Source organism: Amphiura filiformis, chromosome 11 (assembly GCF_039555335.1).
Source record: "Amphiura filiformis chromosome 11, Afil_fr2py, whole genome shotgun sequence".
NCBI classification, from domain to species: Eukaryota; Metazoa; Echinodermata; class Ophiuroidea; order Amphilepidida; family Amphiuridae; genus Amphiura; species Amphiura filiformis.
The window spans coordinates 6402697-6428294 of NC_092638.1; the positions used below are offsets into that span (position 1 = coordinate 6402697).

A 25598-nucleotide genomic window follows, 5' to 3' on the forward strand; every position below is an offset into this window, starting at 1 on the left:
TGTCTGAATTCCATCAATAATTCCTCACTTTTAATTTGCAATAATTACATATTTATTTTCCAGTGCAAATCTCCATCCATATTCTGAGTTATCCATCGATTACTGAACACGCAAAGACGCAAACCACAAGTTAATTAATAAGATTACTCAGCAAAAATGAATTCACAATATTTAAATGGAATTGGGTTACTTTGTTAAAGTTTCGTTTATTACAAGTGCCGTGTTTTTTGATTAAGACATGTTACACGATTAAAATAGTATATAGCCGGATACAGGCGCGGAATTTCCAAAAAAGTTACCTTTAAAAATTAAATTCACTTATATACATGCAAAAAGTAATTAAGACCGTCTTTGTATATTTTCAATTAGACCCAATTCATCATCCCACACCGCCCTTCGCCATTTCGGATACGGTTGCGCATTTCAAATATATCGTACTGGTCCTAATTCCAAAAGAAATACAGCACTATTTTTTGTTTAATTCAAAAATGTTATCTTGTTTTACCAAATGAAACATAGCTCAATCCTCTCAATCCTAGACCTCAAGGTAGTTCTAAACTGTCAATAAAAGTCAAATTTTAATGTGTTTGCAATTTGTGGGAAAATGGGCAAAAAACATGTAATTGGTATGTTTTCTTACAATTGTAGTCCCAAAACTGATTTTCTATAATAAATCCACAAATATATGGTGCTGTATTTTTCTGTAATTCTATAGTAGTAAGTGGCGTGTGTAAAATTTTAAACAACCGTTTTGACACTGTATTGATAATTTCTAACAACAAGAAATAATAATAACCTGTTCAATCTATGATTAAAAAGTAATTGAAAGGTTCAATTGAAGTCATTTCAAAATTTGCTGACAATAAACTCTGTCTTATAAAATACCACTAGATCTGTCCCGATCCGCCAAATTACCATGATTACGAAACTAATAATGCTAATGAAAAACGCATTGGGAATGACGCATTTACGAAAAATAATTTACGTATTCTTTATGAAAACGTAGTGACAAATGTCAAAATTTAGTCTTTGTGTGTATTTCCCTATTGACACAAGCGTCTACATACAGATGCAGAATGCGTAGGAAACTAGCTTCAAGACTAATGGAAATTGATTTGTTTTAAAGATTAAAATCCGAAATTTATTTTTATTTTTATTTATTATTAAATTTCTATGAACTAAAAGCATTTTCTTAATTAAGATATAGGTGATTTAAATAGAACAAAATATTATACTGCTGAAAACACGCATGTATCTGAAAGTATTATCTTTTAATTTTAATTGTCATAATTTTTTGCTTTAAATATTTCTCCCCGAATTTCTTAAATAAAAAAACAAAATGCGGTAAAATTGCTCCCAAACACGAAACGCTTGTTTTTTTCCTATCCCGACATCGATGTAAATTCTGAAGAACCCGTAACGTAATACCAAGCGAGAAAAAAACTAACAGATTTAAAACTGTTCTCTCAACAAATATTGTGACTTACTTGATATTTCATGATTCATACCACATCAATGGGATTTCATCAGAAAGTGACGTGGGCTAGTCATTTCAGCATTTTCTATATTATTGTCATCTTATAAATTATTAAAAGGCATATTCAGTGATTTACTCATCCCGTAGGATCGTAAAAAATCATCAAAATTCAGATTTTGGCACTTTGTATATATGTATAACATAGCCTATAAGCCAAAAGCCGAAAGACAAAATAAGACATTTTACATGAATCTGCATTCTCTAATGAAGAAGAGAAATGTTTTTATTTCAAAAACACTTTTAATGACTTATCCTTCACCTTTAGACAAACATTATTTTATAAACAATTTTAATTTTGTTTCACTTTTGCTGGTATCACAGAATAGGCCTTTAATGCTCTGCGTGCTAGCTATTTCTGAAAATATATCTTAAGAACCACTGAACCAATACTAGGCTTGTTTGTACTCATTTTGATGCATTTTTCATGCTGATTGCATTTTTCATGCTGATTCCAAATATGGGCATGAAAATGTACAATTTAGAAATTTTTGAATTTTTAATTTTTAATTTGAAACTTGTCTGCAGTCGACGCCTGCGTGGAGAGAGTTAATTTACGAATATGCCGTCCATTTCTCATACATCATGGAAACTTGTCATGGACGATAAATGTATTAATGTTCACCTAGGCTAGGCCTATTTTCTCATTGGCGTTGCTTCCGTTCGTCGCATCCGTTATACCGTGGCTCCATCGTCGTCGCATCCGTTATACCGTGGCTCCATGACATAGAATCCATTTCCCATCCACATTCAACATGTTCAATACGCCCTTTCTATTAACATCTTCAAAACATCACTCAAACAACACCTGCATACTGACGTGAAATGTATATATCTTTTCGGAGATTGCTACGTTAATACGCATATTATACAGTCCACAACTTATAAGTTTCCCCCCTAACACTTTTTAGAATAAGTCAAAAATATTTTACAAAATGTAAAAATATAAAAAGAAATGTATAGCCATATTTGTTTTACACATGTGTTTTTTTTCACAAACGCATGAATAGACCTGGCCTACTGTATTGTTTGAGAGCTGACTCCTATGGACTCAGATGCAACTTTTAACACTGTTTAAAACGGTCTCTTTTTTTTTACATAATGAACCATTGTGACTGAATGCAATGACGTGTAACGCTATAATTTGGTCCAAATAACAAATACGGCTACCCATACCTTTTTACACGTTTGCATTTTTTCAAATATTTTTCGATTTATTTTAAAAAGTATTTAGGGGGCTTATAAGTTGTGGACCCTATATTTACGAATTGCCATGATGAATGAAAAATACACTTTATAGTAGTATAACCGGGATATAAATCAGACAATTGGGAAATCATTTGTAAAGTTGTATAGAAGTAAATTTAATATCTATATATGTCACCATAAATAAGATGTTAACTCGACAGATGTCCAATTATAACTAACTAATGGTTTATACAACATATTTATTAAGGTGGTACTACACCCCCTGATAAATTTTGAGACTAACTTTGCATTTTTCTCAAAAAATAACTATACACTGGTTACAAGGTAACAAAAGTTATGTATATTATTATAGGGGCAAGGAATCCAATTACTTCACTGACATTTCAGTGATTCAAGACAAGTGATTCGTTATACGAGGGGCAGTCAGTATGTTTTAAGAGTTGACTCGTGACGTCATGTGTGGATTGTTTTCATGGCATTTTTCAATGATTACATAAACACTGTACCTTTGTCTTTCAAACAACACATGTAAAAATTATATCATACACATGATTACGTAACAGCATTAGCATAAAATCAATATACTAGGGACACTGCCAAATCACGCAAAAAGGCGGGCCTTTTAAATTACAGAAAAAACACGTGTTTACAATGTCCGAAAACAGCAAAAGTACAAGGTGCATATGGCTAGTTTTGGGCAGGAATAAACACTAGGTCCTCCGTTTGCATTTGATAAAATATGAGACTTGCCATTTAACTTTGGTGGAAATGGGACGTCTGGAAACTTCAACAACTTTAGGGCTTGAATGGAAGCAAAATTATTCTGCAAAAATGAAAAAGCAGTTATTACAAATGACATTGATTATCTCCAAAATGAAACAGACTAAAATATAATGACTGGTCACGTGTGAGAGCTGGTACTCAGTGCGATGATAACTGGTGCAAATGAAACAACAATCTGCGCATGCGCAGGTGGGATGACCGATACAACATGGTGGAAATGCACAAATATTGCTCAATTCCATGTAAATAGGGCCTAAAATATTACAAAATGCTATGAAAATTGTAATTTAAATATTCATATGAATTTTTATGGATGATCTCAACCTGAAATGAACAGAAAAGTTTTAAAATAAATTTCTCATTCAAACGATGGCCCCTCTCTTTGTACCACTACTTTTTGTATAAATGTAACAATGGTACAATAACAGTTATATTTTAATCACGGATTCAAATATTTTCTAGGGAGACTCCCGTTTAAATGTTTGGAGATTAGTCAACAGAACTGGCAAAAAATTTAAATTTCCACGTTTGCTATTTTTGGCAATATCAAGATTTTTAAAGAAAGAAAAGCCTTGTTTTTGTCAAAAATAAGACATATTTGACCACGCATTTTAAATAAACTAAAACCTTTACAGCCCAACAAAAATGGTTTAATGAACTGGTAGTTTGTGTTCTATTCTATTATTCTATTATAAGGCAGCATTCTCCATTCTTTAATTCCCGTGAAAATATAGAAAATACAACAATACCTCATTTCAGCCTCTTATTTTCCTTAACAAAAACGCCTCAATTTCACCCGGTGACTTTAGACCATTGATTTTATGCTAATGCTGTTACGTAATCATGTGTGTGATAGAATTTTTACATGTGTTGTTTGAAAGACAAAGGTACAGTGTTTATGTAATCATTGAGAAATGCAATGAAAACGATCCACAAATGACGTCACGAGTCAACTCTTAAAACATACTGACTGCCCCATGTATGTTAAGAAATGAGGTACATTAGCGGTACCTCTTTTCTTATCATAAATAACATACCGCTTGTCTTGAGTCACTGAAATTCCATTGTATAGTAACTGGATTCCTTGCCTCTATAATATACATAACTTTTGTTACCAGTGTGTTATTATTTTTTGACAAAAATGCAAAAATAGCCACAAATTTATCAAGGGGTGTAGTATTAAAGGTCCGTGACCCGATCGACAACATCATCCCCCCGATGAACCATTTGTCATCAGAGTAAGTCATGCACCTAATAGCCTAATTTAGTATAATGACCCTGGTAATAATTGGTATCGAAAAAGTGCGGGCAGATGATTTGAAAGATTAATATTTAAACCATTGACGTACAAAAATAGATAATTTAAAAGTGAAATTTTTAGTAGCTCTCTGGGAGTCATGGTACTATATGATTCTTTTTCTTAAGGTCAGAGTAAGGGGAGAGATATGTCCAAAGTATATAAAACTATACATTTTTGGAAGGGAAATGAGTCAAGGAATCCCATGATGACGTCAGATTTTTTTTAAATCTCGAGTTTTTGACCAAATCACAAAAATTCACTTTTTTACCCCAATTTTATTGTGACAAGATAAAAAGTAATGAAAAATAGTTAGTTTTTCATGAAGAAGAAACATGAAGTCAGGGAATCTTTTTTCCCCCATTTTTTAAAAATATTTGTTTTAAACAAAAATATACACCATTATGTGCAATTTTGAGCTTGATAGAGTGACACAATTGCTTTTTTTCACATGTTTTCTTCAATATTTCGAAAAAGGAGACGAAAAATTTAAAAAAAACCCTTCCCTAAGTTCATGTCTCTTCTTCATGAAAAGCCAACTAAAATTAGTTTATTCCGAACCGATTTTTTTTATCTTGTCCGAAAAACATTTGGGTATAAAGATGAATTTTTGCAATTTGTTCAAAAACTCGAGATTTTTGAAAAAATCTGACGTCATCATGGGATTCTTTGACTCATTTCCTTTCCAAAAATGTATAATTTTATATACTTTGGATATATAATTCAGAAATAATGATGCTCGAAAAGGTCTATGTTCTCTCCCCTTACTCTGGCCTTTTAAAAGGGCATTTCGTGATCCACAACCTCATCCCCCCACTTTTCTAAAAAAAAAGTTGAATTTCAAATTTAAATTTCGTTCTGGTAATACTGGTATACCAGAACGAAATTACAACAGTGGCCTGTGGAGCTGTGTAATACACATACTCATGCATAACTCGCAAACGCAAAATCGGAATCAACTGAAATTTTGGGAATAAGCTTTTTTCGTGGATATCTACTGAAAATGTCATAAAAAGAGGATGCTAGGATCAAAAAATACTCCTTTAACATACTAATTACAAAGCAGACATTCAAAAGTTTAGACATTATAACCCATGTATTCCACATTGCCATGATACTGATGAATGAAGGATATCGAAAAAGTGCAGGCAGATGATGATTTGAATGAAACGCTTAACTATATTATAATATACAAAATAGATGAAATAATTTAGAAGTAACACTTTTGGTATGATTCTTTTTTTTTTCTTTTTAATTACGAAGCATGCATTCAAAACCTTAAAAATACAATAGTAAGTTTTACTAAGATTTAAAATTTACACCTTCACAACTTGAGGTAATGTCCAAAACGTGTTTGGTCTGGTTAGATATACATGAAGTTATCTTTCGTTCTTGTTGTTAGTTACTCGCCTTCTCGCAACCACTTGTCGTTCTAGATTTTTAAAAATATTTTTATAGGATGCACAATGCAAATCGTCCAAAATCACGGAACTTTGTGAAACCATTATCAGATAAATTCGCATGGACTTCTCTAAAGACGTTCAGTAGGCCCTATATAGGAAGTTACACAGTGCTAAGTTCATTTACAGCTGACCCCGAATCACAATCATGAAAGTTGGCTGAGGTTCGATCTTCCGTCAAAATGTCTGGATACATCAGTCTAATTATTGATGTTACTCAATCTTGTGGTGACCACTTTACTCATGGATGGTCTGGACCCTAGCGAAAAAGACGAAAACTTGCAGAGGGTCAACAATGTCTGGAAACGTCCGTCTAATTTTTGATGTTGCTCAATCTTGTGGTGACCACTTTACTCATGGATGGTCTGGACCCTAACGAAAAAGACGAAAACTTGCAAAGGGTCAGCAATGTCTGGAAACGTCAGTCTAATTTTTTATGTTGCTCAATCTTGTGGTGACCACTTTACTCATGGATGGTCTGGACCCTAGCGAAAAAGACGAAAACTTGCAGAGGGTCAGCAATGTCTGGAAACGTCAGTCTAATTTTTGATGTTGCTCAATCTTGTGGTAACCACTTTACTCATGGATGGTCTGGACCCTAGCGAAAAAGACGAAAACTTGCAGAGGGTCAGCAATGTCTGGAAACGTCAGTCTAATTTTTGATGTTACTCAATCTTGTGGTGACCACTTTACTCATGGATGGTCTGGACCCTAGCGAAAAAGACGAAAACTTGCAGAGGGTCAACAATGTCTGGAAACGTCTGTCTAATTTTTGATGTTGCTCAATCTTGTGGTAACCACTTTAGTCGTGGATGGTCTGGATCCTAGCGAAAAAGACGAAAACGGGCAGAGGGTCAGCAATGTCTGGAAACGTCTGTCTAATTTTTGATGTTGCTCAACCGTGTGGTGACCACTTTACTCATGGATGGTCTGGACCCTAGCGAAAAAGACGAAAACTTGCAGAGGGTCAACCATGTCTGGAAATGTCAGTCTAACGTTTGATGTTACTCAATCTTGTGGTAACCACTTTACTCATGGATGGTCTGGACCCTAGCGAAAAAGACGAAAACTTGCAGAAGGTCAGCAATGTCCGGCGATACGTCGTGCTCATGATGAAAATAATGAATGGATTCAAACATGAGTTAGCTAAGGCCATGTAATAGTTAAATTGTCGGAATTTCTTCACGTACGATTTATTTTCGAATATATCGTCAACTTTTGAAGTGAACAGAAACCACATCATGTACGCAAAGTGCGGGAACCAGAAGACTCCAAAGAATATGGTGATTGCCATGACTGTTTGCGCCAAACGACGTCTGACTCGAAGTTGACCAATTGATGAGTCATTCCTATAGAGCATCCTGGTGTTACGATTTGAGATAAGTTTCTTCACAATGGCATAATAATGAAATGAAGTTATCAATAGTGGAATCAGGTAAAGAATCGCGAAAAGAGAGACGGTGTAAGACCGTGATAGAATATTTCGCTGAGGCACGTAAACGCAATTCAGATTAAACACCGTTGTTTTGGTTACGAAAAATACAGGCACTGCGACGATGGTCCCTACAAACCAAGTCGAAAACATCGCCATCAAAACGCGGCGACGGGTGCGTGTTACTCGCGACTCAAGTCCACGGACGATCGCTGTGAATCGCTCCCGACTCAGAGCGACTACAGAAAATACACAGACACCTTGAGCGACAACAGGTATGAAATGTCTTATCTTGCAAGCGACTTCACTATGAAGCCAGCAAGGCCGGTGTAATTCATGTTGCATGTAAAATGGTGCTGTAGATGCGATGTAGATGATATCAGCAACAACAATGTTCACTATCAAAATATTTGGTGCGCTGTGAAGAGTTTCATTTTTGCAGACGACAAAAAGAACGCAAAAGTTGCCTAAAAGGCCGATGGTGGTCATAACAAACAAAAAGCTAACAACAACATTGATAGAAATTGGAGCAGATCTACAGATGGCATTAATATGATCTTCAACTAGAAATATTCCATCATTTTGGAAACCAATCGTCGAAACTATTTCAGAAGCATTGTTGGTCCAATTTGCCGCCATTATTGTCGAGGAATTCGTGTGATTTAGCAGCAAAGCGTATCCTGATCTGTGGTATTTGCGAATAACATGTCATAAACGTCTGACATACTGTTGCTTTAAGAATGAAATGACTTCTAAACGATGAAACTCAACGAGCCATGCATGCTAATCGATGGTTACTTGTTAAACATTTCTCTGCGGAGCCTATAAAAGTCATCAATATTTAAAACAATAAAATAAATTGATGAAATTTGTTCAATTTTACCTCCTTTTGAAGTCAACATGGAAAATATATTCAAACGAGTACAAACATTCCCGGTCTTGCTTCCGCAGTTTCGAGGTGACCTTTTACATAAATCCTATAATTTCAAAAATTGCATATAGTACAATTAACACACAGTCACGAGTAAATAATAGTTATTTTTAAAGGCAATCAGTAGAAAACGTCGTTGATTGGTCGCCATAGATAATTTCTGTGCGATGCAGTGACGGTTATCATAATTAACAATAACTTAATGCATTGTGTATTGCTTTGCTCGAATAACTAACTAGTACTAGTATATAGTAACAATTATGAAATTACTCGTAGGGGCCTATATAGCATAATCAGGATTTGACTTGCTGCATGTGTTGGTACTAAAGCATTAATTAAAGCCATCATGCGAATTCGCTACACCTTATTTATATATAACTAAGCTTACTGCAGTAGGCAACAACAACAAAACCAGAATTTAACTAAAATCACACCTCATTTTGCCCGCCCTACCATTTTGTAAAATATTTCAGGTTAAAGCTATTTTTGTATTGGAAAGTGGTGTACAATTGTCTCAAATACATGCTTTCTGTCTATATAGAGTTCCTTCATTCAGCGTCAAAACAATCTAAGGTCAAAACAATAGGGTCTTTTGGTGACAGGTCCAAAGGAATAGGGGGGCAATGTATATTTTTAGAGATAATAGCAAACGGTGGCGGTATTCTTTCAGTTAAAATTGGCATGCAGAGGAATGGGGTTTTACAGATGACAAATTTAACAAATCATGGTGTCTTTTGGGTGAAAATGGCAAAATCATGACTATTGTCTTTGTGTCATCCCGGATTACTTTTGTTTACATTTAAAAATGTATATCATACGTTGTGCGTGTATATCCATTTTTTGTAATAATGTTCGGCAGTTTACTTTTAATATTAGGAGCCTTAACAACAAAGAAATTTGAAGATGATCGAGACGTCTATAGCTTGCTGTACAGACTATAACGAATAACTAACAATAAAAAAGAAATCCACAAGAAGCCGTGTAATTTACTAGTGATTACGACCATTCTTTGTATATATAATAATAATATATGAAGTCACCCAAAAGATAACGCTTGAATGCTTCATGCTCTTAAAGCAATGACTCTTTTGTGTGTTCGAAATAGACAAATAATAATTATTTAACGTTGGCAACCGCGATATAATTGACTGGAAACGGACAAACATGACCACATTGTTCTGCACGTGTGGGCACTGTGTTATAAGCACAGGCAACTATCACAAACTATGTTTATACTGATGCAATTTAAACATTCAACGATATTCATAACTTATATGAATTAATTACGAACAAATAATTTCAATAAAGGTCTTGACTGCAGGTTATATACCGTATCTACTGCTGATTTAAATGAAGAATCACCTACTGCTGATATTGGTTTAGATGAAGTTACTATCTACTGCTGATATTGGTATAGATGAAGTAACTATCTACTGCTGATATTGGTATAGATAAAGTGACTATCTATTGTTGATATTGGTATATGAAGTAATTCTCAACTGCTGATATTGGTATAGATGAAATAACTATCTACTGCTGATATTGGTATAGATGAAGTAGCTATCTACTGCTGATATGTATAGATGAAGTAACTATCTACTGCTGATATTGGTTTCAATGAAGTAATTACCTACTGCTGATATTGGTATTGATGAAGTAACGCCCTACTGCTGATATTGGTACAGATGAAGTAACTACCAACTGCTGATTTTGGTTTAAATGAAGATACTATCTTCTGCTGATATTAGTATTGATGAAGTAGCTATCTACTGCTGATATTGGTACAGATGAAGTAACTACTAACTGCTGATTTTGGTTTTAATGAAGAAACTATCTTCTGCTGATATTGGTATTATATGAAGTAACCAGATCTGAAACAACGCCCTATTGCATCACACCTTGCACCTCAAACTATGCTTATTGTACATTGTTGTACACCACTTTAAAAATGAGGTGCAAATTGCGATACAGCTTTTCACCTGCCAAGTCAAACACAGTATATGTAAAACCTAAACTAAGAATTAATTATTTCTGTAGATCAAATCAGTAATATCGTATTTTGTCAGTACTAATTTATCTAACTTCTTCATTGAAGTAGCTTATACACATAATTTCGCAGTAGAAGTGATCTTTTATGTCCAAAAATGCGTCAAATTTCGCCGATACAATCATGATTTTGAGGTTTTGCCCTGGGATATCCTCACTATTAGTACTTTTCACAGTTGTTTTATAATTGTTTCAAGAATATCGAACCTGATTGAATAATTTATATTTACTTATAAGGGGTATAATTTCGTGATTTCAGAATCCTCTTTCTATAGGGTATAGTTGGATAAATGTCTACAAAAAAGCCTATTTCAGCATGCTCAGTTGGTTCGGCCATTTAATTTACGAGTTGGGGGATTAAGGATGAGCACGAAGTGATCCTTTAAATTTGACGATGTGGTGTGTCGATTTAGAATTTATGCATATTGTTTGCATAATGTCTAGACTAAGACGTACTACATTACTGTTACATTATTTTTGATAGCATTTCAGGGATATTCGTGTTTCAAACCTGCACTACAAATACACCTCATTAGAAAGAATTGAACCCCAACTTGAAAAGCGAGGTGTACTTTTGCATCTCAAGAAAAAAATTCCATGGTTGGAAGTAACTATATAATTAATGGTGACATTTGTGTAGATGAAGTAACTTTCTATTGCTGATATTGGAAGTTACTATCTACTGCTGATATTGGTTTAGATGAAATAACTATCTACTGTTGATATTGGTATAGATGAAACAACTATCCACTGCTGATATTGGTATTGATGAAATTACTATCCACTGCTGATATTGGTATTGATGAAATTACTATCCACTGCTGATATTGGTATTGATGAAATTACTATCCACTGCTGGTATTGATGAAATTGCTATCCACTGCTGATATGATGAAGTAACTATCTAATGCTGATATTGGCATAGATGAAGTAACTAACTACTGCTATATTGGTATTGATGAAGTAACTAACTGCTGCACATATTGGTATAGGTGAAGTAGCTATATCTACTGTTGATACTGGTATAGATGAAGTAACTATCTACTGCTGATATTGGTATAGATGAAGTAACGATCTACTGCTGGTATTGGTTTAGATCAAATAACTATCTCTTGGAGTTGATAAAGCATAATATCTTCGGGTTCGGCTATATTGATTCAACAGCGAGGATGTCTTAATTGATATTAGTATGAAAGAAATAATTGTCTACTTCTAGCATAGTATACCATTGAGCTGATAGGTAGCTATGTCATGTTTAGTTTAGCCTTTCTGCTTATATTGTTGTTGACTAAAAGAGATTATTAAATAACGTGGCTGCCTTCTGCTGATATTTGTATTGTGGACGTGGATTGTATACATGCGAACACTTGGTCTACGGTGTATGCTCGTCATTTAGACCATGATTTTATATTATAGGCATAAAAGAAACAGTCGTTTTATTCATTAATACGTATTTAATACGCCTAATGTTTGATTAATGACGCTTTTCGTTATGCATTTTCTGACCACGCCACGTAGGTGAAAAGGAAATAAACAGTCGTTTTCATTTAGACATTTGATATTTGTATTATGGAGATATCTAAGAAGTTGGTAGCATACACGTAAACACTAATTACCGTAAAATGGGGTAACTTTGGACACTTTTCAAAGTTTTTAAACCACTGCTTCCAAACAAAACCAATTATATTTACAATTATCTCTTTTTTTATGACATTAGGGTTCCCTTCTACACCTTGAAGTTGAAAAAGATTTTAAAATAATTTTGAAAGGGTGCCCTAGGGGTTGAAAATAGCCTTACCAAAGTTACCCCGCATTTGGGGCAACTTTGGTCAGAGTATTACATTCCATGAAGAAAAAAAATCAAAAAAATTGATCTTCGCTGTATATGGGCAAGTTTTTGTTTTTTGTGACATTTGACCCCTTGCAAAATTAATCAAGCACACATCCTTGCTCACAAATATCGATTTTTATTTTTTCTGAAAAAAATGAAATAAAATGCTCATTTTTCCGAAATTTTCGTAAATTTCAAGGAAATTGGACATGAGCGACTATTAATTCTTCCAAATATATTTCTTAACAAATTGAGACCAAATATGACTAAAACAATATTGCTGTACGGAAATATGACCATTTAAAAAAATATATTTGACCGACCAAAGTTACCCCGCTGACCGGAGTTACCCCATACTTTGCCTAGTGGTTAATACTCGTGACGCATTTCTCATGCAGACGGTGATATTTGATAAAAAACAACTGAATTGTAAGTGGAAAGGAAAGAAACAGTCGTTTTCATCATTAAATATAATTAATTTGACATTAATGTTCGGTTAATGATACTCTCGCTACCTACATTAGGAACAAGTACTATAAGAATAGGTGTCATATTTCATTCTTATATAAACAAATAAATAAATGACACGATTTGTCTGAATGCTCATTACTTCACGCACGCAACAATAATAGGTACTTTACACTTACACAAATATTGCGGCATCATAATAATGCAAGAAAATCATTAAGCGCAAAATGTCAAGATGTGCGTAGGGCCTACTGTAAAAACAAACTAGATACTAACAGAAATAAACATATGCCTAGATCCCCAATGTGGGTTTCTGATCAAATTAACCTCATATTTGGCTATTTTAGCCGGGAAGTGCAAATTATTCCACTTTTACACCATACTAATTCTAATAGCTTAACTTCAAAATGGCACATTTTTTTGCGCGCATTTGTACCATAAACTTATTCTGTCGCCAAAAGGTGCTGGATTCACTATACTACAAGAATTTTTTTCCAACCATATTCCCCCAATGTCAAAAAGAAATCTATGCCATTGGAAATAAACTGCAATAGAAGAAGCTAAACGTAAGAAAATAATTTCTAGTCAAATAACAATACAAAGCTTTAAGGCGAGCTGGAGCGGTGCTTGCGCTAGCGGTATTTGTGCTCAATATTGAGACAAATACACTCACCGGGAAAGGTACCGTATGGGTTCAGTACGTGAGAGCCCAAGGTTTATTGTAATGGGTTTTCTTTTTACCCGTGAGCATGATTTTTCCTGGGAGGGGAAATAGCGAACACTTTTGCTTAAGGGATCTGGAATGAGCGTTTTCAGCGTTTCGACAGTATTTTTTGTGGGACATTAGAGCACCTCAGACGTATCGAATTGCATTCTGAATACGAAGAATGTCTTTCTGATATCAAATAATTTTCATTTTTGAAATTCACGATATAATACAAATTTTATGACAAATTATTAAAATTTGATATTTTCAAATTTTGATATATAACAGTCCTCGAAATAAATTTTTATAAATCTAATGATATATTCTTAAAGTGTATGTAGCTGGGAGGAAAAGCCGACGATCAATTGAAAATTTTGACATTTTATATTGAAGATATGGATTTTTTCTCCCAAAAGACATAGTTTTATTTTTGGTGTTTTGGGAAACAAAATCCATATCTTCAATACGAAAGGTCAAAATATTCAATTGTTCGTCGGCTTTTCATCCCACCTACATACACTTTAAGTATAAATCATCAGATTTATAAAGTTTACTTCAAGTACTGTTAAATATCAAAAATATCAATTTTAATGATTTGCCATAAAATGTGTATTACATTGCGAATTTCAAAAATATAAATTATTTGATATCAGAAGGACATTCTTTGTATTCAGAATGCAATTCGATATGTCTGATGTGCTCTAATGTCCCACAATAAATACTGTCCAAACGTTCATACCCCTTCCTTAAGGCCCATTATTTGCCATAACTGCAATACATATGGAAATATACATGCGACCAGTGGTGTCCCTGACCCGGAAATAAACTGCATTATTTTTAAATGATACACACAAATGTAAATAAACTAATAAAAGCACATTGACCAAAACTGGACAAATGTGCCCTAAAGGCTCTGACTCGCCTAAAAGATGACAAACAAAGAAACTGACTGAAGATTTCATTTAACATGACAAGTATTATAAGGTTTCAACTTTCAATGGTTTCGCCATCAATACTTTTTTTTAATATAAAGGATGGGGAATCTTGTTAAGAGGTAGAGTTGAGTGACGGTCTATATAAAACGATATCAATCGTTATGAATTCGGCAGAGTGACGAATCGAGAATTTTGAGCAAATTGAGTTTTTGTATTCTTATGATTATGTTTCAGGTTATCTTTTATTTCCACTAAAAATTAATCGTAAATCTTACTCACCGACGCAGTTATTGAAATTTTGATTTGGACGAATCGCGCCTAAGTGCGATAAATGAATTCGGCAGAGAGACGAATCGTATACTTAACTGTACAAATCATGTTGATCTATAGTATTGTATAGCGGGAAACCCAGAATTTTCTATAATACATGTCCTATACTAATTTATTTGATTACAACGTATAGCTGTAGGTATTCGCTATTCAGTGATACCAAAAATAGGTACAAACATTCCCCACATAAAAATTGCTGTGGTTTAATAATGTGAGTGCGCACCTGTGAAATTGGAAAATCCCGGAAAATCATACGCAAAATATAGGCTAATATTGTTATTTTTGCTTTAAAATCCTCGAGTTTTTGCTAAATATTACAGGGATGACTATTTATAAATTATATAGCAAGTTAAGTCTACATAGCCTTAGGACAACCAGTAATTTCTACAAAAAAAGCCCCAAATCAAGAATGCGTGCTATGGTTTACACGTAGTTGAATGCGTATTCGACCTCTCTCTGCGCAGTGATATGATAGAGACATTAATACAGCATAAAGCCGAATAGCTGTTAAAACGCGTTTTGAGTGATATATTGATTATTTCAGAACATGCAAGTATTGTCAATAATTTGTGTACATTCACTTCTATAATATACATTTCAAATGAGTGCTCACGAATGTTCTAAATTTTTAGAAGGACCAATGGAATGGTACCAATATTTTCAAATGCCGTTTACTCAGAACAGCAATTTTGCGTATTCGGCACTCTGCCGTGTTCATAACGAAATGTAGTCTTCCAAAAAGATTGTGTGAACAAGTGGACAGGGCTAACGATATGGTTTAGATGAAGCAGCCATCTACTGCTGATATTGGCGTTGACGAAGCAGCCATCTACTGCTGATATTGGTGTTGATGAAGCAGCTATAATACGGCTGATATTGGTGTTGATGAATCAGTCATCTTCTGCTAACATTGTTGTTGATGAAGAAGATATCTACTGCTGATATTGGCGTTGATGAAGCAGCCATCTACTACTGATATTGGTATTGATGAAGCAGATATCTACGGTTGCTATTGGTGTCAATGGATAAAGTAGCTGTCTACTGCTGATATTGGTGTTGATGAAGTAGCTATCTACTGCTGATATCGATATTGACGAAGAAACTACCTACTTCTGATATTGGTGTCCATGAAGTAGTTATCTACTGCTGATATTGGTGTTGATGAAGTAGCTGTCTACTGCTGATATTGGTGTTGATGAAGTAGCTCTTCTACTGCTGATATTAGTATTGATGAAGCAGCTATCTACTGCTGATATCGATATTGACGAAGTAACTATCTATTGCTGATATTGGTATTGATGAAACAGCTATCTACTGCAGCTATTTGTTGATGAAGTAGCTGTCTACTGCTGATATTGGTGCTGATGAAGTAGCCGTCTACTGCTGATATCGATATTGATGAAGTAACTATCTACTGCTGATACTAGTATTGATGAAGCAGCTATCTACTGCTGATATTAGTGTTGATGTAGTAACTGTCTACTGCTGATATTGATGTTGATGAAGCTATCTACTGCTGATATTGGTGTTCATGAAGTAACTGTCTGCTACTGATATTGGTTTAGATGAAGTAAATATTGGTATAGATGAAGTAAGTATCTACTTCAGCTATTTGTTGATGAAGCAGCCATCTACTACTGATATTGATGAAGCAGATATCTACGGTTGCTATTGGTGTCAATGGATAAAGTAGCTGTCTACTGCTGATATTGGTGTTGATGAAGTAGCTGTCTACTGCTGATATCGATATTGATAAAGTAACTATCTACTGCTGATATTGGTATTGATGAAGTAACTAACTAACTGCTGATATTGGTATAGACGAAGTAACTGTCTGCTGCTAATATTGGTATTAAATTAAACTAACTTCTGGTGATATTGGTTTAGGTAAGTAGCTATTTATTGCTGATAATGGCATTAAGATCTATTACCAATATTGGCATAGACGATGTAACTACCTACTGCTGATATTGGTATTGATGAAGTAGCTATATTTACTGCTGACATTGTTATTGATGAAGTAGCTATATGCTGATGCTATTGGTTTAGATGACCACAGAGAGTGTGTTTATTGTATTAAAAAAGACTTGATTTCAATATAATTTTAGCCTGATTAGGGGGTAAGGTGTATCGGTGGGGGTCATAAAATGGCCGAAATGGGGGGGGGGGCGCAATTTTTTGTTTTTAAATTTGGGACCTCCCTTTCCGAAGAAAATGATAGCCCCCTAAATAACAAACCGAAATGCCGAAAGCTGTAAGAGTTGGCTCAGCTATTTCCTTTCAATTTACTGCTTTATTTTAATTCATATGCAAAATCTTTCTGGTGGTAAAAGGTTATGTTATAAATTAAAATGAATTTGCCATAAATCTTTCATGCTTGCTTTAATGTACTGACGCCTCCCGTCCAAATTGACAAAATCGATTGCGTTGTTTTCCCTAGTGATACCTTGAGCCAGCCATGCAGTAAGCAATAAGCGATCAAAACTGGTCCATTCGTCACTTTAAGCTAATTATTAACCTGACCAGTAATGTTTTCATCAAATCTGAATATTGTGTATAGCGTGTCATTTCTTCACGTTCTGCACGAATAGTCCTTGTGAAATTAGCGTGTCAACCATACCATCAAAATCAACATTATCTGATATCAGCAGGCATATCTATCAATACAAACATGCATTAAGCACTCTACTGAGAACACAGTGCTTTGTATAAAGTTGAGCAAAATGTCATTTATACTGATACATCCTTCCAAAGTAAAAATGCTGCAACAGTTATTAAATAACTTTCCTCAGTCATTAAAGCCACAATACACGATTTCGGTCCAATTTTAATGTTATCTGTTTTCTGTTAATAGCTGGGGAAAAAGAGCCCTTGTCGTACAAACAAAGTTTTTGTTAGTTTAGCTGATGCCAATTGAGTGCAAGTAATGTTGGGATATGTATAAATATTACATAAACGCCGCCACAAAAATCAGATTGAAAAACTTTTTTAAGTTTTTCAAATCATTCATTCATCATCCATTCATTCATCCAAGGATGCATATTTGTGTTTATTTGAATTTTTTCTTCATTTTGAAAATATAGGTCAAAAAGGATCAAAATATGACTTTTTTCAATTTTGACTAAAAGTTTGGATATTTTAAAGGTAAATTCTCAAAATCAAGAAAAAATTAAAAAATTAAAAGATTGTAAAATTGTCAAATTACTTTTGTATGGGTATAGAGCGTCATTAATTCCCTATGTCCCCAAGAAACAGTTTTTTTGACCACCTTAATATGTCCATTTGAAAATGTAACGAAAATGTTTTGTGTTTGCCGAGTTATGTCGGAACAACCCATTAGTGTTGAAAGATGGAGAGTGGGGAAGGGTGGGATACAGGGCAGAGTTCATGACATACCTGTATCACCTTCATACTATTGGTATGACATGCATTGGAATTGTTTTGCGCATGCATGCCAACTATCGTTTTCGTTGATTGTTGGTACATTTGATGAATAAGTGACAATAAGAGATCAATCACTTTGATGCAAATTACGATGTTATTTTATTAATTCTTTATTAATTCAATATATGATTTGACATCCCTCTCACAAAATGCTATTAACTAATCCAGCTCCAGAGACACCTCATGCACATTGTCCTACTTAGGATATGATCACCAGAGTGGCATTCATTTGTTGATAACACCCAGCACTACACAGCAGTGTTATATTGAAAGTAAATGCTAGAACCTATTAAAATGCTTCAAAGCCCAGGGGTACTCAAGTCAATTTTGGTATATGGAAAAATAACCCAATTTTGCCTCAATCTGGCCAAAATTTTGGGGTCAATTTTTAAAAACTAAGACAATTTGGGTTAAATTTAGCCAAATCTTTTGACTTTTGGTATATCGATGGGTCCAAATTTCTTGAAAAATTGGTATATTGATGAGTCCACTTTCAAATTCTCAGCAGCACACCCCTACCAAAACCAAACTTGGGTACCTGCCCCCCCCAAAGAAAAGGTCAAGGGAAATTGACGAGGTGTCACTGGAGCTGGAACATAAAAGTTTTAATGATCATACTACATTGGTCACTGATCGCCTGCAGAATAGGTACAATTAAATATGTGATGCAAACAAGCAACATGCAACATATTTGGGATTTGATCCATAGAGAAATATATGGTGCACAATCAGGCAAAGTCCTTATTCCCTGTATGCAATAAGCACTCTTGGAACACTAAGTAAGTCATAAGTAAGACTTTGGTCTGGAGTCCATTTCACTAAACTTTTACGTAGATCCGAAAGTCTCGAAATTGTTCATAACTTACGACGAGTCGAAACTTTGATTTCACTCATTTGCGAATGGTACCCTTTGTAAGTAATAGGATTTACTACAGGGACCCTTCATAAAGTTGTGTCTAGTATTGGGTATCCATAAATGAACGAATGGTTACTTGAGTTAGGCCTACCAAGGGTTAAAAGTTTAGTGAAATAGACCCCCGTTTTTTGTTACAATATAGCACTTTATGTTACAATATGTAAATTAACACAACTGGATCCACAGAGGGGTCTCAGGAGTGAGCTCAGATAATATACCGGGTATGTTAATGCATGCATTATCAGATGATTCAAGGATTCCGAAAGCCAGTTTAAGCCACTTCGCCAACTGCTATTGACATTAAACAATCATTGTAAAGAAATAGATTATGGTTGACCATCATTCATTTTGCTTGATCACATCACATATATTATTTTATCAACATTATACAGCTCTGTAATGCTACAAACATTTTACCAAATAATTTGGATAAGATATATAAACGTACTATAAAACAGTTTTGTTTTCTTATTTGGACTAATTTTGTCCATGGCACTTTAAGAATTGAGATGTTTACATTAATCTTAAATATATAAACACTATAATAGGCCTATTATAATATAACTGTTACAAAAATGGTTAATATATTTGAAAGTAGAATTTCCCAGATCTATTACACAGATATTAAAATCTTGACTTGTCAAAAACATAATTAATGTCCTAATAATACAACTTAATTAGCTGAATTATCTCTACATCCCAATGAAGCGAACCAAAGAGTACCGGTTCTGATATGTCGCGCATGGAGGGCAACAAATGGACCATGGGATATTTTCGCTCTGCGCCTGGCAAACTTAAATTCAAAGTGCTTTGTTGTTTGTTTTCAGCATGTAATATGTTGTGCCAAACATGCATGCTGAGTACAGACTGCGCAACCCTTTGTAAAGTTCAAGTTTTAAAATGCAAATTATTGTTCGATTTTGGGCTCTTGCCGAAAAATGCTGGAGGTCACTATTTGCCCTCCACAAGTGACAAACCAAAATGGTGACTTTACCACATGATTACACTCAGGGTAATTTTAAGTCGGTACTCTTTGGGTATAATCTCTTTTCTACATGAACTCTTCCTTATACGGCTGGGTATGTTGCCTGGTTTAAAGGTAAATGACCAGATCAACAGCCTCATCCTCCATCAGAAGAAAGCTAATAATTTTCTCATTACCCCAGTAAAATTTAGCATCTGAGATATCTTTCGTTTAGATGGTGTGATCAAAAATGTGAAAAAAGTGGTAACCATCATTAAAAGTATGTACTATCCTGTGGGGCAATATTATACACGGTTTTGCTTCTCATATCAAAACCATTGGAGCAATATGACCCAAAATTTGGAAACAGGTTGTTTTAATGGTAGGCATCAATTTCAATTTGAAAACAGAATACGACATAATCTGACCAACCACCTTTAATCTACTTATTGATATATTTTTTTATACATGCATAGGTTTAAAGGTCTAATACAATTCTAGTCCTCCTATCCTACATACATCTGTACCATACCAATATATTTGACCCAGCTGCTAGTGATTTTTCTATTATAAAAAGACCACTTTCTGAGTCACATGACAAGGTTTTACCGCTCTACCTCACTTTTTGATGAAATCCCATGGATGTGGAATAACATATCAAAGTAAGTTATACATTATGTTGAGAGAACTATTTAAAATCTTGGTATATCAAAGCCCACTTCTTGTATCATTTTATTTTTATCCATCTTTCTCATCTGAGTAAACTTTTTTCTACTATATCAGGATCAGTTAGTTGCTTGCATATAACAAAGTCTACTAAACAAACCTGTCAAATTTGAAAGGATAATATATACATTCATATTGGCTTCCGTCCCATCCTAAAGAAAGCTAAGTGAATTGTTTTCTATATATTTGAATCAGTTGTCTGTGCTATAAAAAATAAATCAAATTTTATGGAATGATATATCATTAAATCCAAGCCTCCCATAAGTACACTCTTCCTATTATATTAGAGTTCCATGCAACTCCTTATACTCCTGTGTAGCATTTTAAAGGCTGGTTACATAATTACATCCAAGCCTCCCATCCTAAGTAAACTCTTCCTAATATGTTAGGATCAGTTGCCTGTTCTATGAGACAGTCCACCTGTTGCTCAACACTCAGTCCTGTGTCAGGTTTAGAGGCGCGCACACTCTTACGGACATCACCCTTGACGACTTCTTGGAATGCTTTGAAAGCTTTGTTAGTGCTATGACCCAACTTCAATTCAAAGCTGAAATGAAAGATAAAATGTCAATTAGTGTTTATTAGTGGCTGTAACTTTAAAAGCCTGGGTGAAAAGTTACCTTTCCAAACTTGTTATATTATGTTTCAGCTACAGTGACTCCTCGTGATATCACGCTGGACAAATTCCATTCACTGTCACAGGAGATTTTTAGATAATTGCATCTGAAGTTTTTGCAACTTTTAACCGTTTGTCATACATTGCCTCGATTAAAATGTCCCCTTTTCTTAAATGGATATGAAAATATAAATATTTAAGTTACATTTAATATATAAAATACATTGTTGTCATTCACCAATTAATTGTAATTAGTCATGTAACTTATCGCCAGTATGTCAAATTTTTGAAAATTATTCTCCATTCAAAATTGACCCACGCCACGTGATACGCCAGTATGTCAAATAATAGTTGAATTCATATCCATATTGGCCATACAGCCACGACATACCAAAATAGTGGTGTATGTCACATATTTGCAACATAGTGGCGTATGTCACTGATACGCCACTACTACTAGTGATAATACTTTATTATTTAATGACATCCATGTCTTGAAAGTTTGTCAGAATATAGAGCTTTATACATAGATTATGAAACTGATCTTATCTCATTTTGTCAAAAATGGCTGATACACCACTATGTCTTGGGAGCGACGAAATGTAATAGAGCAAATAAACATGTTGACATACCTCTTACTAAATGATTTGCTTAGAATTGAACAGGGCACCTGTCTCATCAAATCACTCTAATAGCTCTATGTAAGTGACAGAGGTGACATCGAAGCTGGAACAGATAATGAAGTTTTTAAGCCACAGGAATTCCCCGGATTTTTTATATTTTATTACGAGTAGCATAGCAAACTAGAAAATATGTAGTTTTGAACAACCTTGGCTTCAGCTAAGAGTGATCGCAATATGAGTGCGAAATTGCGATCTCTTTTACCACCCATGTGTGATAAAGCATGATTGAAACAGAAAAGCTTCCCACTCGCAACAGCACTTGTAAATGAACTTTTAGGAATAAATAAAAGTTACTGGCCAGCCGGGTCTGCTAGTCAGGAAATTTACCAGCCCAACCAATGGCTAGCAGATATTTTGAATGCTGCTAAATGTCATAGATTTGTAAGCTTCTAAAATGTAATACAGTACAACTAGCACTTGGTCACAAAGAAGACACGTTCTTACCGTGTGATGTATGTTGGATTAGCGCCCTCTAATTTCAATCTTGCATATTTGACTTTCTCCTTTGGAAACCATGACGAGTCGGCCACATCATCTGGATCAGCTTGACCTTGACCCACGTCAGCTTGCTTCTGGGCATTTTTCTATGAATATAAAAACAGATAAATGATTTTAGTGAGATACACTATGCCAATTGATTGCAAAATAGACCACATTTCAATTCCAAAAACAAATATGGACTAAATTCAAAATAATCCTTTTCTTCCCTTAGTGAAATGATATGTACAGTGCCATTAGCCTTTTAGGAGTGCAAAGTACAATGTGATAAAGCTTCATTGAGGTTTGAGTATAATTTCCTTTCAGTCTAGTGATGGCTACTTTACAAACATATCCACACTGTTGATCAATAATTCATGGTATTGTCTCAGATTCAAACAGTGGCATAGCCAGGATTTTGGAACAAGGGTGGCACAAACTTGTGAATGTACCGACAATATCACAGACGGGTGTTCTATGTAATATCAGTGATCACCCACTACCCCCCCCCCCACACACACACAGCTCAGTGCCGTGCCAGAAGAAGTGCACCCAGAGCATGCAAAAATGTACAATATTAATGCTTAGATGTGTCAAAATTTGGTTAATTTTGGAATTAAACAAGTTAAAGGGAAGAATAACATCACACTGTTGGTACACACAGCTCCGAGTACACTTATGTACCGCGGCCTTTTAATGTACTGATGGTTCATGATTTCTGAGCCCCCCCTCCCATGCCACTGGTGTCAAAACTATCAACCAACAAGTATTACCTTCCAGTCCAAAGATGGCTCCTTTACAAACACATCCATGGTGTTGATGAGTAGTTCATGGTTTTGTCTCAAGGCTCTCAATGTATGCACCATTGTATTCTGTAGTAAGCCTTCTTTCTTGAAGGGTAACATCAGATTGACTATCTGCCTGGTGAGACGGAATGGCATCAGCTCTGGTACTGGTAGAAACTAAAGGCAATGGAAGAGGAAATGTAATGTAAAATTGTATAAAGTTCAGGTTCTCTGTAACTCTGCTCTTAACCCTAACAGAGAAGGAACAAAAAAGGAGAGAAGATGAAGAAAGATTTCACTTGGCACCCCCGGGAATTGACCCTGGGACCCCTCGGGTGCCACGCACATGATCACCGACCTCATGCCACGGGGGAGTCGCTTGCCCGGCCAGCGACTTGGTGCCCATAAATGACTTAGGGTGATTGCGCAATGTCATCACGTGGAATGCATGCATGCGCAGTGGTTTTCCTTATATCCATATATAATAAAAATATGTTGGTATGTTTGAAATATTCAAAATGAAAAGAATGCTTACATGTGAAATAAATAACTACACTCAAGTAACTGGACATTTGTATGTGATATGATCACTTCTTGCAATAATTATAGCGAAGTTAATCTTAGCACTGTAGATAGGCCCCTATTAAAAATAATTGGGAGTAAGAGGTTTGAAGTTCAAACAGAGACCCTTTCTCTATACATATTGTAAAACAAATGAAAAAGAAATGAATGAAATACCTTGCGACCAAGTCTCTGTAATTCAACATAGTATTAAGTGTGACAAGTCATTTTGCCTGTTGCATAATCCAATAAAGTGTTCAGCAACTTCATACTGCCATAGGCTACTTTGTTAACAAAATAATGCCTACAATGGCTTCCCCTTCATGATTGATCAAAACATGAATACCATCTATTTTAAAGCCACGATTTCTCTGTGTTACAAAATTTAAAATCTGTGTTACAAATTGGGCGATTTCTGTGATTTTCCGTTTTCCACTATAAAGCACTGAAAAGTGAAAACAAGCATGTTTTAAACGTGTACTTTGTCTTACATGTACCTTTTTACTGCAGTCGCCCCTCTACATCCCATTAAAATTGAGCATCATCAATGGTTGATTACTGCCAAATAATCACTTTCCTTTGTTTTATTTTGCAAATCAACACATAAATTAGACATTTTACATTTTTTCACTATTAGTGGCATTTTCAAATTTCTGTGAGTAAAACCCCAAATTCTGTGAATTTTTCAGTTTTTCCATATCAAGGAGATGCCGTGGCTTTAATTTATTTATACCTGTGTTGCTGATCCAAATGCATGTCCAAAATCAATGCCAACCATGCCTCCTGTCTCTAAGCTGACTAAGAAATTACTAAGATGTCTATCTCCTATGCCCAGTAGATATTGACAGATGCAGACGGTGGCGTGAGATCTCGCAAAATGTGTACGTAGAGTGTGGAATGCCTCTGGAGAAGCACTCATCTGAAGGAATGCACGTCTGAAATATAATAATGAAAAGCTATTATCAAGAACAGCCTGTTTATCCAAAGGATCATTAGTCCAAAAAGGGTTAAAGTTAAGGTTTGGGGCATTTTAGGTTAGGATGAAAGTTAAGGTTAGTATTAGGGGCTAGAGTTAGAGATAGGGTGCAGAGTTAAGATTGGAATCAGGGTTATGTTTAAGGGTAGACTAGGTATTGTTGGTTGAAGCAACCAAAACAAAATTGATTTTCATTATCTAAATCAATATATGATTGAAAAATAACACTTTGATGTTTTGCAAAAGTTCATTCTACAAATCATATACATTGAAAACTTGCTTGATTTATTGTTGTTAATGAGTTATGTACGTTTTGCTAAATTGTTGTTGTTTCAGTCCTCTTTACAACATAACTCGAGAACCACAGGACCTATTTTTGCCAAAGCTCACTATCATTTGCAAGATGCTGTGAACTACCAAATCGCAACAGTTTAAAATAGTTGTTAACCTTAAGATTAGGGCTTAGGTTAGGGTGAAGTCTAAGGTTA

At 34.8% G+C, this 25598-nt stretch overlaps 1 protein-coding gene across 1 annotated transcript in view; it reads right to left on the minus strand.

The window, feature by feature from the left end:
• Positions 1-18492: 18492 nt before the first annotated feature.
• Positions 18493-25598, minus strand: part of LOC140163435 (DNA-dependent protein kinase catalytic subunit-like) — a 176348-nt gene continuing 169242 nt past the window's right edge. Inside the window, exons 74-77 of the mRNA XM_072186748.1 lie at positions 24868-25069; positions 23562-23750; positions 22756-22895; positions 18493-21559 (exon numbers count right to left, since the gene is read on the minus strand). Coding sequence (XP_072042849.1) covers positions 21355-21559; positions 22756-22895; positions 23562-23750; positions 24868-25069 — 736 coding nt within the window. The 3' untranslated portion in view covers positions 18493-21354. The remainder of the gene's footprint in view (positions 21560-22755; positions 22896-23561; positions 23751-24867; positions 25070-25598) is intronic.